This window comes from Cnephaeus nilssonii, assembly GCF_951640355.1.
Source record: "Cnephaeus nilssonii genome assembly, chromosome: X".
NCBI classification, from domain to species: Eukaryota; Metazoa; Chordata; class Mammalia; order Chiroptera; family Vespertilionidae; genus Cnephaeus; species Cnephaeus nilssonii.
In genome coordinates, this window is record NC_137071.1 from 22,663,693 (window position 1) to 22,679,879 (window position 16,187).

Here is a 16,187-nt window from a genome sequence, read left to right on the forward strand (position 1 = left end):
CAAATTTTTAAAACTTAAACTTCTTCTAACGCCACTTCTTCAAAATAGATTCGCCCAGACCGTGGTATTTTGTGGAAGAGCCACACTCAAGGGGCCAAAGAGCCACATGTGGCTCGCGAGCCGCAGTTTGCCCACCACGGCTCTAGACAAAAAATCAGAAAAGAAACAGCAATCCGAAATGACTCACTAGATCAGATGGACTTAATTGAGATCTTCAGAACATTTCACCCCAAAGCCACGGAATATATGTTCTTCCCAAGTGCACATGGGACATTTTCAAAAATAGACCACATATTGGGTCACAAGCAAAGTCTCCCCAAATTCAAGAAGATTGAAATCATATCAAGCATTTTCTCAGACCGCAATGGCATAATATTAGAAATAAACTACAATAAAAACAGCCCTAAAAATTCAAACACTTGGTAGCTGAATAGCATGCTATTAAACAGTGATTGGGTAACCAAAGGGATCAAAGAAAACATTAAAAAACATCCAGGAAACTAATGACAATAAAAACACAACAATCCAAAATCTTTGGGACACAACGAAAGCAGTTCTGAGAGGGAAGTTTATAGTGCTACAGGCCTTCCTCAAAAAAACAAGAAAAAATGGTAATAAATCATCTAACTCTACAACTCAAAGAATTAGAAAGAGAGCAACAAGAAAAGCCCAGAGTGAGTAGAAGGAAGGAGGTAATAAAGGTCAGTGCAGAAATAAATGACATAGAGACCACCCCCAAAAAACAAAACAAAAAAAAAACCCCAACAACAATACAAAAGATCAATGAAACCAAGAGCTGGTTCTTTGAAAGGATAAACAAAGTTGATGAACCTCTAGCCAGGCTCACCAAGAAGCAAAGAGAGAGGACCCGAATAAGTAAAATCAGAAATGAAAGAGGCAAAATAACAGCAGATCCCACAGAAATACAAAGGATTGTCAAAAAATACTATGAACAACTCTATTCCAACAAACTAGACAACCTGGAGAAAATGGACATATTCCTAGAAAAATACAAACTTCCAAAACTCACTCAGGAAGAATCTAAACATCTCAATACGCTGATAACTATGGAAGAAATTGAAGCAGTCATCAAAAAGCTTCCAGCAAACAAAAGCCCGGGGCCAGACGGCTTCACAGGGGAGTTTTACCAAACATTCAAGGAAGAACTAAAACCTTTCCTCCTAAGACGATTCCAAAAAATTCAAGAGGAAGGAACACTTCCAAGCTCATTCTATGAAGCTAGCATCACCCTAATACCAAAACCAGATAAAGACAACACAATGAAAGAGAATTACAGGCCAATATCCCTCATGAACACAGATGCCAAAATCCTCAACAAAATGCCAGCAAATCGGCTCCAGCAGTACATCAGAAAGATCATACACCATGACCAAGTAGGATTTATCCCGGGGATGCAAGGGTGGTACAATATCCGCAAATCAATAAACATGATACATCACATAAACAAATTGAGTGGTAAAAACCACACAGTCATATCAATTGATGCAGAAAAAGCATTTGACAAAATCCAACACCCTTTCTTGATAAAAACTCTCAGCAAGGTGGGAATAGAAGGATCATACCTCAACATAATAAAAGCCATATATGACAAACCCACAGCCAACGTCATACTCAATGTGCAAAAACTAAAACCCTTTCCCCTAAGAACAGGAACAAGACAGGGATGCCCACTCTCACCACTCCTGTTTGACATATTACTGGATGTACTAGCCATTGCGATCAGACAAGAAGAAGAAATAAAAGGCATTGAAATTGGAAAAGAAGAAGTAAAACTGCCCTTATTCGCAGATGACATGATAATGTACATAGAAAACCCTAAAGACTACATCAAAAAATTATTAGACTTAATAAATGAACTCAGCAATGTAGCAGGATACAAAATCAATGCCAAGACATCTATGGCATTTCTATACTCCAATAATGAACTTACAGAAAGATAGACTAAAAAAGCAATCCCATTTACCATCACACCAAAAAAAAAAAAAAAAAAAGATCCCTAGGAATAAGCTTAACTAAGGAGGTAAAAGACCTATACACGGAAAACTATAGAACACTGAAAAAAGAGATAGAGGAAGACATAAACAGATGGAAAAACATACCGTATTCATGGATTGGTAGAATCAACATCATTAAAATGTTCATACTACCCAAAGCAATCTATAGATTCAATGCACTCCCCATTAAAATACCAACGGCCTATTTCACAGACCTAGAACAAACTTTCCAAAAATTCATCTGGAGTAAAAAAAGACCCCAAATAGCTGCAGCAATCCTGAGAAAGAAGAACAAAGTATGTGGGATTTCAATACCAGATATCAAGCTGTATTACAAAGCCACTGTTGTCAAAACAGCCTGGTACGGGCACAAGAACAGACATATAGATCAATGGAATAGAATAGAGAACCCAGAAATCGACCCAAGCCACTATGCTCAATTAATATTTGACAAAGGAGGCATGAACATACAATGGAGTCAAGACAGTCTCTTCAATAAATGGTGTTGGGAAAATTGGACAGATACATGCAAAAAAATGAAACTAGACCCCCAACTTACACCATACACAAAAATAAACTCAAAATGGATAAAGGACTTAAACATAAGACGGGAAACCATAAAAGTACTAGAGGAATCCACAGGCAGCAAATTCTCAGACATATGCTGAAGCAATTTATTCACTGATACTGCTCCTAGGGCAATGGAAACTAAAGAGAAAATAAACAAATGGGACAACATCAAAATAAAAAAGTCTGCACAGCAAAAGAAACCATCAGGAAAACAACAAGACAGCCCACTGCATGGGAGAATATATTTGCCAATGTTACATCTGATAAGGTTTTAATCTCCAAAATGTATATGGGACTCATACAATTTAACAAAAGGAAGGTGAACAATCCAATCAAAAAAAATGGGCAAAAGACCTAATAGACACTTTTTGTAAGTGGACATACAGAAGTCCAAGAGTCATATGAAAAAATGCTCAGTCACTAATCATTTTTGAGAGATGCAAATCAAAACAGCAATGAGGTACCATCTCACACCTGTCAGAATGGAAATCATCAACAAATCAACAAACGACAAGTGCTGGAGAGGATGTGGAGGAAAAGGAACCCTCGTGCACTGCTGGTGGGAATGCAGACTGGTGCAGCCACTGCGGAGAACAGTATGGAGTTTCCTTAAAAAACTAAAAATGGAACCCCCATTTGACCCAGTGATTCCACTTCTAGTAATATATCCCAAGAAACTAGAAACACCAATTAGAAAGGATATATGCGTCCCTATGTTCATAGCAGCACAATTCACCATAGCTAAGATTTGGAAACAGCCTAAGTGCCCATCACTAGATGAGTGGATTAAAAACCTGTGGTACATCTACACAATGGAATACTATGTAGCAGTAAAAATGAAGGAATTCTTACCATTTGCAACAGCATGGATGGAACTGGAGAGCATTATGCTAAGTGAAATAAGCCAGTCAGAGAAAGACAAATGCCACATGATCTCACTCATTTATGGAATATAATGAACAACAAAAACTGATGAGCAAAAATAGATCCAGAGACAGAGAAACATTGCTCAGACGATTAAACCTCAGAGGGAAGGTAGGGGAGGGTGGGGGTAAGGGGGAGAGATCAACGAAAGGACTTGTATGGATGCATATAAGCCTAACCAATGGTCACAGTCAACAGGGGGGTGAGGGCATGAGGGGGGATAATGGGGGAATAAGGACACAAATGTAACACCATAATCAATAAAGAAATTTATAAAAAAGAAAGGGTATCTTCCTAAGCAGACACTCAGAATCTACTCAGGAGATTCAAAATGAACTCTGCTGCTGAATATCTATACACATATAATACAAATGAAAGAAAATATACATAAGTAAGTGCTTTGGAACTGCAATGTGCATGCCAGTCACTGGTGACTTGGAAGTCACACACCCCTGTCTGTGGGAAAACCAGTCTAAGGCTCATTTCCATACTCACTGTTGCCCTGTCCCAAGGAATACCTCCTCCCTTCCTACAGGGTCCCAATGAATACCACCTGCCTCCCTCCATTCAGGGTCCCAAATAACATTTCCTCCCACCATCCAGGGTTCCATGGACTAGCACATCCCTCCATCCAGGGTTCCATGGAATACCTCCTTTCTCCCTCAACCCAGGGTTCCATGGAATACCTCCTTCCTCCCTCCATCCAGGGTTCCATGGAATACCTCCTTCCTCCCTCCATCCAGGGTTCCATGGAATACCTCCTTCCTCCCTCCATCCAGGGTTCCATGGAATCCCTCCTCCTCCATGCATGCAGGAACCCAGGGAATACCTCTTCCCTCCCTCCATCCAGGGTCCCAAGGAATACCTACCTCCTCCTCCATCGACGGTCCCGAGCTGCACCTAATTGAGGCATGGTTGGAGACTCCTGGATACCTGTTTTACCTTTTAAAAGGTGAGGGTTTTGCACACATGAATCAAAGAGAGACCTTTATTAACTTAAGAACCAATAACTTTATTTGAAGAAACGGTAAAACTTGAACATATAAACTTAAGTGACCGTTTTGCAAGGGCAATATGGCAATACTCGTGCTGGGCACGGTGGCCAGGGGAAGTCACCCCATGGCTATCAGTCAGGCAGCCCAGGCTCAGTTCTTCTTGCTGGCATTCAGGGGGAGCGCGTCGAAGAGGTACTCTGCCAGGCTGGAGGTTGGGGCTCCCAGCTTGCGCAGGTCGCTGATATTGGCTCCCACATTGTAGATGAACTTCACCTCCTGGCGCAGGTAGTGGTGCTCCAGGAAGTCGCACAGGTGGGCGTCGTTCTTGCTGGTGGCCAGCTGGTGCAGACGGAGCAGGCTCTGGTTCACCATCCTCTCCACGTGCAAGGCGGTTTTCATGGCTTTCAGGCCGCTCTCCCACTGGTTGTGGTCAGGCCTCCTGATATCTCGCAGGCGGATCCGCCCCCCTCGCTGGTTCTGCAGCCTCATCAATGCCTGGGCTTGCTCCCACTCCTCCCTGGACTGCCACAGGAAGAAGGCAGCGAAGTGCTGCAAGGCCTGGTCCTGGCGGTCGAAATAGAAGGCAATGGACGTGTACACGTAGGAGGCGTGCAGCTCCAAGTTGATCTGTTTGTTGATAGAGGCCTCGCAGTGGGCATGGTAATTCTGGCGCACTTGGGAGATGGGCCCCAGCACCGCCACTGGAGGCGCAGGAGGCACTGGCGGAGGCGCAGCGGCCATGGGCGGAGGCGCAGGGGCCATGGCTGGAAGCATGGGTAACAGGTTTTCCGGGGGTGGCCCTCCGGCCAAGTAGATCAACAGAGCCTCGTGGCGAGGGCTGAGGGGCGGGCTGCGGGGTGGGCAGCGGCGCGGGCGAAGGCGGTGGCTTCTCCGGGGACGGATCATTCCCATGGTGGTGGGTGAGGGCGGCCGAAAGCCCAGTCAGCAGCGGTGGCGGTGGGGACCTCGGACTGTCCCTGGGGGACCTTCCCAGGCTGGCCGGACACAGGCTTCTCAGGTGCTAGGCTGCTGGCAACTGACCGTTGGCTCTGAGGTGGGACCGGAAAAGGAAGAGGTGACCTTTACTCTTGATTGTTGGGGGAGGGGAGGGCGGTTGGAGAGAGGACCCATTGTGGACAGGGCAGCGGGGGGGTTTGAGGGGGGCCCAAGTGGGCCGCGCACCATCTAGGTGTTCCAGGTTCCATCACAGCCTGTGTGAGACAGGGAGACTCTTCCCTGAGTACCAGGCATTTAATGTTTTAAATTGTGCAATAATATTTCTATCTTGCAAGTACTTTATCTGTCCTCTAATTGTTTCCTTCTATACTAGACATTTTTTTTTTATTTTATAAATCCATTTTCTCCCCTTAAAATTCTGAGATTATGAATTTGAATTTTTGGTAAAATTCTCTTTTATTTCCATATTTTATGAGTTTCCCCCCAAAATGAAATAGTTCTGTGTGTTTATTGTGATCTTCTATTTTACCTTCCGCGTACATCTGGCAAACCTTTGTTCATTTATATTTATGAATAAAGGACTTACTTGATTAACCTAGGTAATTAGCATGGATCTGATCTCGAACTGTGATGTCCAATTCACTGCTAAGGTTTTGCTCAAAATGGGAGAGTGGAGTGTGTCAGTTATTCCGTTGCGTTCTCATTTGGGGATACATGGCGTGGAGCTTACAGGTAGGATAGGAACACTCCCTGTTGCCAAAATAAACACATATTTCTGACATTGGAACACTAGTGTTTTTCCCTTCTAGGAAGATGTGTCCTATTGTTTCCCTTCTCTGCAGGTCTGTAATTGTCTTAAATTCATTCACTGTCTTGGAGTGTAGTTTGGGGAGATTAAAAGGCTCAGGTGCCAAACACGTGTACTGTCCTATGTAAGTAGGGGTGGGGGAGGGTTAGAGCTGAGCAAGGTAAAACACATCTGCTATTCACAGGTAGCTATTTACTCTCACAGTTGACCAAGGACCCTCTGCAACGTTGCAATTTCATTTACTCTGTTCTTAGAGGAAGGGGTCTCCATCTTGATACCCAGATGTTAACAAATATTAATATTTGCATATTTTGGTAAACTAAAAAAGTGTAGGTTAAGTATAAGAATCCTTTATTTTAATCCCTGCCCAATCCCATTCTGTTCACCCTTACTCCAGAGGCAAGCACACCAGTGATTTTAAGGTTATGTTTTATACTTTTAGCATGAACATTCATCCACATTCACAGGGCCCAAGACCATGCACCTGACCGCACCCCCATATACGTTGTTTATAAGGGGTACATTAATTTTGTGTTTTCCCAGGGGCCATGCAATCCCTCCTCCCTCCATCCAGGGCCCCAGGGAATACCTCTTCCCCCCGTCCACTCAGGGTCCCAGGGAATCCCTCCTCCTCCATCGGGGTCCTATGGAATCCCTCCTCCTCCCTCCATCCAGGAACCCAGGGAATACCTCTTCCCCCCCTCCACTCAGGGTCCCAGGGAATCCCTCCTCCTCCATCGGGGTACTATGGAATCCCTCCTCCTCCCTCCATCCAGGAACCCAGGGAATACCTCTTCCCCCCATCCACTCAGGGTCCCAGGGAATCCCTCCTCCTCCATCAGGGTCCTATGGAATCCCTCCTCCTCCCTCCAGGGCCCCAAGGAATACCTCTTCCCCCCTCCATCCAAGGCCCCAGGGAAACCCTCCTCCTCCATCCAGGGCCCCAAGGAATACCTCTTCCCCGCCTCCACTCAGGGCCCCAGGGAATCCCTCCTCCTCCATCGGGGTCCTATGGAATCCCTCCTCCTCCCATCAGGGCCCCAAGGAATACCTCTTCCCCCCTCCATCCAAGGCCCCAGGGAAACCCTCCTCCTCCATCGGGGTCCTATGGAATCCCTCCTCCTCCATCCAGGAACCCAGGGAATACCTCTTCCCCCCCTCCACTCAGGGTCCCAGGGAATCCCTCCTCCTCCATCGGGGTCCTATGGAATCCCTCCTCCTCCCTCCATCCAGGAACCCAGGGAATACCTCTTCCCCCCATCCACTCAGGGTCCCAGGGAATCCCTCCTCCTCCATCAGGGTCCTATGGAATCCCTCCTCCTCCCTCCAGGGCCCCAAGGAATACCTCTTCCCCCCTCCATCCAAGGCCCCAGGGAAACCCTCCTCCTCCATCCAGGGCCCCAAGGAATACCTCTTCCCCGCCTCCACTCAGGGCCCCAGGGAATCCCTCCTCCTCCATCGGGGTCCTATGGAATCCCTCCTCCTCCCTCCAGGGCCCCAAGGAATACCTCTTCTCCCCTCCATCCAAGGCCCCAGGGAAACCCTCCTCCTCCATCGGGGTCCTATGGAATCCCTCCTCCTCCATCCAGGAACCCAGGGAATACCTCTTCCCCCCCTCCACTCAGGGTCCCAGGGAATCCCTCCTCCTCCATCGGGGTCCTATGGAATCCCTCCTCCTCCCTCCATCCAGGAACCCAGGGAATACCTCTTCCCCCCCTCCACTCAGGGTCCCAGGGAATCCCTCCTCCTCCATCGGGGTCCTATGGAATCCCTCCTCCTCCCTCCATCCAGGAACCCAGGGAATACCTCTTCCCCCCCTCCACTCAGGGTCCCAGGGAATCCCTCCTCCTCCATCAGGGTCCTATGGAATCCCTCCTCCTCCATCCAGGGCCCCAAGGAATACCTCTTCCCCGCCTCCACTCAGGGCCCCAGGGAATCCCTTCTCCTCCATCGGGGTCCTATGGAATCCCTCCTCCTCCCTCCAGGGCCCCAAGGAATACCTCTTCCCCCCTCCACTCAGGGTCCCAGGGAATCCCTCCTCCTCCATCAGGGTCCTATGGAATCCCTCCTCCTCCCTCCAGGGCCCCAAGGAATACCTCTTCCCCCCTCCATCCAAGGCCCCAGGGAAACCCTCCTCCTCCATCGGGGTCCTATGGAATCCCTCCTCCTCCATCCAGGAACCCAGGGAATACCTCTTCCCCCCCTCCACTCAGGGTCCCAGGGAATCCCTCCTCCTCCATCGGGGTCCTATGGAATACCTCTTCCCTCCCTCCATCCAGGAACCCAGGGAATACCTCTTCCCCCCGTCCACTCAGGGTCCCAGGGAATCCCTCCTCCTCCATCGGGGTCCTATGGAATCCCTCCTCCTCCCTCCATCCAGGAACCCAGGGAATACCTCTCCCCCCCCTCCACTCAGGGTCCCAGGGAATCCCTCCTCCTCCATCGGGGTCCTATGGAATCCCTCCTCCTCCATCGGGGTCCTATGGAATCCCTCCTCCTCCATCGGGGTCCTATGGAATCCCTCCTCCTCCCTCCATCCAGGGCCCCAAGGAATACCTCTTCCCCCCCTCCACTCAGGGTCCCAGGGAATCCCTCCTCCTCCATCGGGGTCCTATGGAATCCCTCCTCCTCCCTCCATCCAGGAACCCAGGGAATACCTCTTCCCCCCCTCCATCCAAGGCCCCAGGGAAACCCTCCTCCTCCATCGGGGTCCTATGGAATCCCTCCTCCTCCATCGGGGTCCTATAGAATCCCTCCTCCTCCATCCAGGGCCCCAAGGAATACCTCTTCCCCCCCTCCACTCAGGGTCCCAGGGAATCCCTCCTCCTCCATCGGGGTCCTATGGAATCCCTCCTCCTCCATCGATGGTCCCGAGCTGCACCTAATTGAGGCATGGTTGGAGACTCCTGGATACCTGTTTTACCTTTTAAAAGGTGAGGGGTTTTCCACACATGAATCAAAGACAGACCTTTATTTACTTAAGAACCAATAACTTTATTTGAAGAAACAGTAAAACTTGAACATATAAACTTAAGTGACCGTTTTGCAAGGGCAATATGGCAATACGCGTGCTGGGCTCGGTGGCCAGGGGAAGTCACCCCATGGCTATCAGTCCGGCAGTCCAGGCTCAGTTCTTCTTGCTGGCATTCAGGGTGAGCGCGTCGAAGAGGTACTCTGCCAGGCCAGATTCTGGGGCTCCCATCTTGCGCAGTTGGGTGATATGGTCCCCCAACTCTTTGATGAACTTCACCTGCTCGTGCAGGCAGTGACTCTCCAGGAATTCGCACAGGTGGGCATCCTTCTGGTCGATGGCCAGGTTATGCAGATTGAGCAGGCTCTGGTTCACTCTCTTCGCCAGGAGCATGGCGAACTCCATGGCCATCAGGCTGCTTTCCCACTCATTCTGCTGTGGCCTGTGGATGTTCTCCAGGAGGACTCGGCCCCCGCGCTGGTTCTGCAGCCACATCAGCCTCTCAGCCTGCTCCCTCTTCTTGAGAGACCGCTTCCGGAAGTACTGGGTGCAGTGATTCAAGGCCAATTCGTGGCTTTGGAAGTAGAAGGCCATGGATGTGTACACGTAGGCTGCGTAGAGCTCCAGGTTGATTTGGTGGTTGACAGCGGCCTCACAGTCTGGATGGTAGTTCTGGCGCACATAGGAGGGCGGAGGGTTCGCCATTTCTGCAGGCCCAGGAGTACGCGGCCAGGTGAGAGAGGCGTGCTCAAGCGACAGGCGGCCAGCTGTTAGCCGTTGGCGGTTGGCGGTTGGCTCTGAGGTGGGCCGGAAGAAGTGACCTGGCGGTTGGCGGTTGGCTCTGAGGTGGGCCGGAAGAAGTGACCGTTACTCAAGAGCGTTGGGGGAGGGGCGGGGAGGACCCGTCACAGGGGGGCGTGAGGGGGGCCCGAGGAGGCTGACAGCACTTTAGTTTGCCAGATTCCATCCCAGTCTCTGGGTGAGGAGGGCGTCTCAGTGCTGGGCACCTGGTGTATATGATATTTTAAAATGTTATTCACGAAGAGAAGTGCAACTGCTCTCAGTAAATCAACGGCACTTGATTTCTTTGAGCAACTTATTTGAATATTGTCCTAATGTCATTGTTTCATTAATCATAGTCCTTTTGTGGTATCATTGGTTACATTTAATATCACAAAGCTGTGAATGGCTTCAGCATCCGTACTAACCATTCTGATAGCCTGACTCAGCTCCTAGACCTTATTGCTCCACTTTTCTCCTATTCATCATCAAGCTCACCCTTCTCTGTCAGCAGAGCACCGCCTCCAAAATCTCACTGACTCTTCCCGCCTCTCCATCTTTCACTCTTTTTGAACTTGCTCTTCACTCCCTTTATTCTGTCTCATCTCTTAATCATTCAGCACAGCCCTAGAAACACATTCCTTCTGCCCTGTCTGCACCCCAATATAGACAGTTTCAATGATCTCAACACGGGCATCCTGGGTTGTTCACCCATTTCACCTGGTTTGCACATTTCTTTCCTGTACAGACTTCAGTTTTCTCGGGCAAGAAACAAAAAATGTCGGTGCATTCTTAGAGAAAGCACTCAATAATGTGGATGTATTCATCCCCCACAACCTCATTTGTACTTTAAGCTTGTAACTGCGTTCTAAGGAATAAGCCACAGTGGTTGGGAATACCACTGATCTCCATCTGCCTTTCATTCATTCACTCATTCACTCATTCATTCATTCTACAAATATTTATTGCTTATCTAAAATGGTCTAGTATTTGGGCGTATATTAGTAACAAAGAGAGCCAAAGTCTTTGGGATTTGTATTCTAGTGGAGAAACAGATCAAAACAAAAAGAAACATAAAACTGGCATTTTTACCCCCTTATTGTCCCAAGTAAATACACACAAGATATTACATATGTATATGGAAATTAAAAATTGTAAATATATTAGAATTCAAAGACATTAGAGTGAAAGACGTAAGACAAACCTAGGTATTTATATCATTTATGCATTAATTCAATAAGCATTTATATACTGCAAATGTATGTTGGACAGTATGATTCTGGAAATACACAGAAGAATCAAATGTGGTCTCTGTTCTCAAGGTACAAGATAGAGTAACAGAATATTATAAGTGTTCTCAGATGGTTTTAAAGTTATGAATAAAGGGCCTATTTTCAATTGAAGTTTTATTCCCAGGGTTTTGATTAATACCTTTTTTGAGGTGTCTATTTCTCTTTGGAAGTTAATGTTATTTTTAAAATTTATTTATGTTTTGATTTTTAATTTTCACGTAAAATATGTTTTTATTGACTTTAAAGAGTGGACGAGAGAGAGAGAGAGAGAGAGAGAGAGAGAGAGAGAGACACTGATGTGAGAGAGAAAAACATCAATTGGTTATCTGTCATATGCTCCCCAACCTGAGAGCAAACCGGCAACCTAGGTATGTGCCCTGGCCAGGAATTGAACCCATGACCTTTCAGTGTATAGAACAACGCTCCAATGCACTGAACCACACCGGCCAGGGTAGAAGCTTATGGCATTTTATAATCAGTGTTTGTGAAGAAAATCAAGGGTCAAATATTAAATGTCACAATGTAAACTTATCTAATCAGTTTAGACACATGTAATCGTTTAATCTTTAAAATAACTGAATAATAACGTGTCTATTAGATAAGTTGATTGTCATGATAGAATCATACACTAGACATAGGAAATAACTACATGATCAGTTTCTCAATGAAGTAAAAATTTTACCTTTTGCACTCGGATGTCGAGTGTGACTCGACACGGTTAGCATTAGAATAAAGGAATCGAGAAAAAAAGCAAGCGAGTGCAAAGGGTTAATCTATATTTCCTTACACCATTGTTTAGTTTTAATATAATTGTAGACTTTCGAAATTCCCTTGGGAGATTTTATTGCCGATCTCACTATAAGAATCTATTTAAATAGAAGAAATCCTAATTTTGTAGACCACTTATTAGGTTCCAAGATTATTGAATAATTTATCCCTATAATTTTACTCTGCCTAATGTTTAAAAACTCAGTTTTCTAAGTGAAATCAATAAACAAACATAGGCTGGGACCTCAAAATTCCATGAAAGTAATATACATATGTATAAACAAAGGCATTCTTTCCAGGTTTTCTTTAATGAGAAATGTAAAACTAAATATGAACACATAATGAATATAAGACTAAAAATTTATTTGAAACTTTTGTGGTCAGTTTTTATACTGTATTAGAAGCCCAGTGCATGAAAATTCATGCACTTGGCGGAGTGGGGGGTCCCTCAGCCAGGCCTGTGCCCTCTCACAGTCCTGGAGTCCTCAGGGGATGTCCTCCTGGCAGCTTAGGCCCACTCCACACGGGGCCTAATGTACATCCAGATTTGTGCTGAATGATTGCAGCAGACATTGGCTTTAATCTCATGTCCCCAAGAGTCTGTTTCAGTTCACTTTGCTCACCAAGAGAATATATATGGACCAATATAAAATTAATTGTTAATGAGTTGATAATAGAATGCACATTAATATATTTGTTTTGAAATACTCATGCATTCAATAATATTTTATTTTAAATATTTCCTATTGTCACAGATACAGAGGTTGCTACAGAAGTTCTAATACCTTTTCCTACATAACAATTATGTTTAGGGAGAATATATTCGGTGCAATTATGCTAGTTAAAATTAAAGATCCAAAATATCTTGGTTGAAGCTGTAGATTTTTGGTTCACTGAAATCAAGTGTGTGTGTTTTCAAACACGTTAGGCAAAAACCACAATCCTTTAAAAACTTTTCTGATTCCATGCCTTACTCTCATATTCACCCAGAGAGTTAATAGAATAAGCTTATGTTTTATGCAATCACTTTCCTTCATGATTTGACATGAGTAATTTTCTCTCATTTTAATTTTGTGAACTTTTCTTCTACACTCTCAGTTGCTTACTTGCTGACTTCCTCATTCATAAAAATATAATTACCTCACTAGCCAATGTTAAAACTCGGTGAAAAACACAACTTATATAAAATTAAGTTTTGTATAGTATTTCCTGTGCGTTACTCACATTTCTTACCTTCTCTCTGAGCTTTTCATTCTTCAGTTTTTGCTCATACTTTAAAAACAAACAGTGTCCTTTTGATTTATTTCCTTGAAGGCTTTTGCCATTTTCAAAAACAAATCTCTGAATATTTAAGGTCAGTTAACCATATTTAGGGAATTTCAAATTCCTAGGAAATATCTGATTATTTAATAGCTTTCTGCCTAAACGGTTTTAAACCTCATTTACTTCAAGTGAATCAATGAGTTGGGCCATATTCTTTTTTTGTTGTTGGTGTTAATCCTCACCTGAGGACACCTTTCTATTAATTTAAAGGAGAGTGGAAGGGAGAAGGAAAGAGAGAGAGACATCAATGTGAGAGAGACACATAAATTGGTTCCTTCCCACAGAAGACCCAGCAGGGACTGAGACTCAAACCTACAACACAGGTAGGTGCCCTTCACTGAGATTTGAACCTGTGACCCTTTGGAGTGCAGGCCAACTCTCCAACCACTGAGCCACACTGACCAGGGCAATATTCTTTAGGTAGAATATTAAGATTTTGTTTTTGCTTTTGTGGATGGTGCTTTCAAGTTCTGATTTCTTATATGACAAACATTTCATGAAGAAAGGCTTATTAATCAGTCAAGTTCTGTCAGCTGTATGACTTGCTTCTCTATTAGTAATGTTATCCCTTGATTTTGTCTAGCCAGAAAAGTGCTGATTCTTCCAAACCATTGATAGTGGGCTGAATTTATACAGCATATGTATGTATGTCTCTACACACACACACACATACACACACACACAATAAGAAGAGGGATTGAGTGCAAAGACAAAAGCTAACATGCCTTGAAGGACATGGATCGAAGATAAGTTATGGAGTATCTGGAGTATCTGGTGTATTTGGTGAGGCCACAGGTAGCTCACTTGAAAGAGGCTGTTGAAGCTGGAAATTGAGGGAAAGAGAACTAGTAAAAAGAATTCTTGAAGGATAATACCCTCCCTTTGGTCATTTGTGTGTAAAGCCCCTGGCTTGGAGTAAAGGGGGGAGCTGTGCTGAGAGCAGCTTCTGGTGGCAGGGAATACTATTTTCTTGTACGTGTAGCTATTGCAACATAGCTCATCTTAGCTGTCAAAGATTAAAACCAAGAATGATAACTGGAAATGTCAGTAAGATATCCAAAATAATTTACAAATGCTTCTCTTTTTCACCAGGTCTCTATCAATTATCAATGCTTTTGTCCCCCCCCACCCCCCAATTCTTCACTTTGCTCCTTTATCAAATGTATTTCTCAATTATCCTATTGAAAAATGCAGTTGTCCTTATGTGGCCCTTTCCCCTTAATTCTTTTTTCTTTCCACTTTAATAATACCTAATTTTTAGAAAAAATAGCATATACATGAATCAAGGTACAGAATACTTCAAGTTAAAAAATCTATTCCTGTTTCACTGTTGTTGGTGTTTGTTTGTTTTTGTTTGTTTGTTATTCGTCACCCGAGGACATTTTTTCATTGATTTTGAGGGAGAGTAGAAGGGTAGGGGAGAGACAGAGAGAGAAACATCAATGTGAGAGAGGCACATCATGGTTGCCTCATGTACATGCCCTGACCTGGGCCAGGATGGAGGTGCATGCCCTTGACTGTAATCTAAGCCGGGACCCTTCAGTCCTCAGGCCGACACTCTATCCACTGAGGCAAACTAGCTAGGGCCTGTTTCACTATTAATTGTTAAATATATTGATCATATCAGTGTAATTTAGCTAATCATTTTGTCTAGAGTGATTGTAGCTACAAGATGAAACAACATTCTCAGTTTATTCCATTGTTACAAATGTAGGAGGAGAAGTGGAAATACAAATGACAAGATTCCATGCAGAACCAAGAGTCCACTTCCTTTGCTCTCACAGATACTGTTTTATAAACCACTAGAGGACCAGTGCATTCGTGCACCAGTGGGGTCTCTTGGTGTGGCCTGTGGGGATCGGGCCGAAATTGGCAGTCCAACGCCACCTGCCACTCCTGCTTGCTGCCCCCACTCATCTTGGGCCCGCTGCACCTGTGCTGGCTTTTGCCCTGTCAGTCCCAATTGGGAGAGGCTTGTGCCACCACAGCAGTGCTTACCAGCCATGAGCCCTGTGTCTGGCAACCATAGGTCAGCTGAACGGCACTCCCCCAGTGGTACATGATACCAATGTGGTGAAGTCTGTTGAATTTCTTCACTGTAAAATTACTGTTCTTCTCTTTCTCATAATGTATTATTTGGAATTCAGCCAAGACTTGAAGGAGGGTGTTTAGCCCCACTTCCTGGAGAAAGGAATATCTACATCTATTATATGACATTCATTTTTTTAAATATATTTTTAAATTTATTTCAGAGAGTAAGGGGGAGAGAGAGAGATCAATGATGAGAGAGAATCATTGATCGGCTGCCTCCTGCACATCCCACACTGGTGATTGATCCTGCAACCGGGGCATGTGCCCTGACCAGGAATTGAACTGTGACCTCCTGGTTCATAGGTCGATACTCAACCACTGAGCCACACCAGCCAGGAATATATGACATTCTTTATAAGAAATATTTATAACTGCTTCCCCATTTATTTGTGATTTCAATTATATCATAGGGACTCACAAATATTTTATATTGTGCTATAACTTTAAGTTTTATTAATTTTGTTGCTCCAATTGTTTTAGCTTAGGCTATCAGGTACTCCTTCAGTTTTTCTCCTCTGTTCCTTTGATCTGACCCCATCCTTTTGTTTCCATTTTTTTAAGGTATTATATGTGTACATATCTTACCATTGCCTCCCCCCCACCCCACTCCCATACATGCCCTCACCACCCAGTGTTTTGCGTCCATTGTTTATGCTTATATGCATGCATACAAGTCCTTCGGTTGATCTCTTA

At 44.9% G+C, this 16,187-nt stretch overlaps 2 protein-coding genes across 2 annotated transcripts; both read right to left on the bottom strand.

The window, feature by feature from the left end:
* Window positions 1-4,654: 4,654 nt before the first annotated feature.
* Window positions 4,655-5,416, bottom strand: LOC307096129 (ferritin heavy chain-like; the record flags this gene model as incomplete). The annotated part of the gene is made up of 1 exon (XM_079765678.1): window positions 4,655-5,416. One exon carries the CDS (start codon window positions 5,414-5,416, stop codon window positions 4,655-4,657), a length of 762 nt encoding a protein of 253 aa, XP_079621804.1.
* A 3,980-nt stretch (window positions 5,417-9,396) lies between these two features.
* LOC307095966 (ferritin heavy chain-like) lies at window positions 9,397-9,945 on the bottom strand (the record flags this gene model as incomplete). The annotated part of the gene is made up of 1 exon (XM_079765603.1): window positions 9,397-9,945. The coding sequence occupies one exon, from the start codon at window positions 9,943-9,945 to the stop codon at window positions 9,397-9,399; it is 549 nt and encodes a 182-aa protein (XP_079621729.1).
* Between the last annotated feature and the right edge of the window lie 6,242 nt (window positions 9,946-16,187).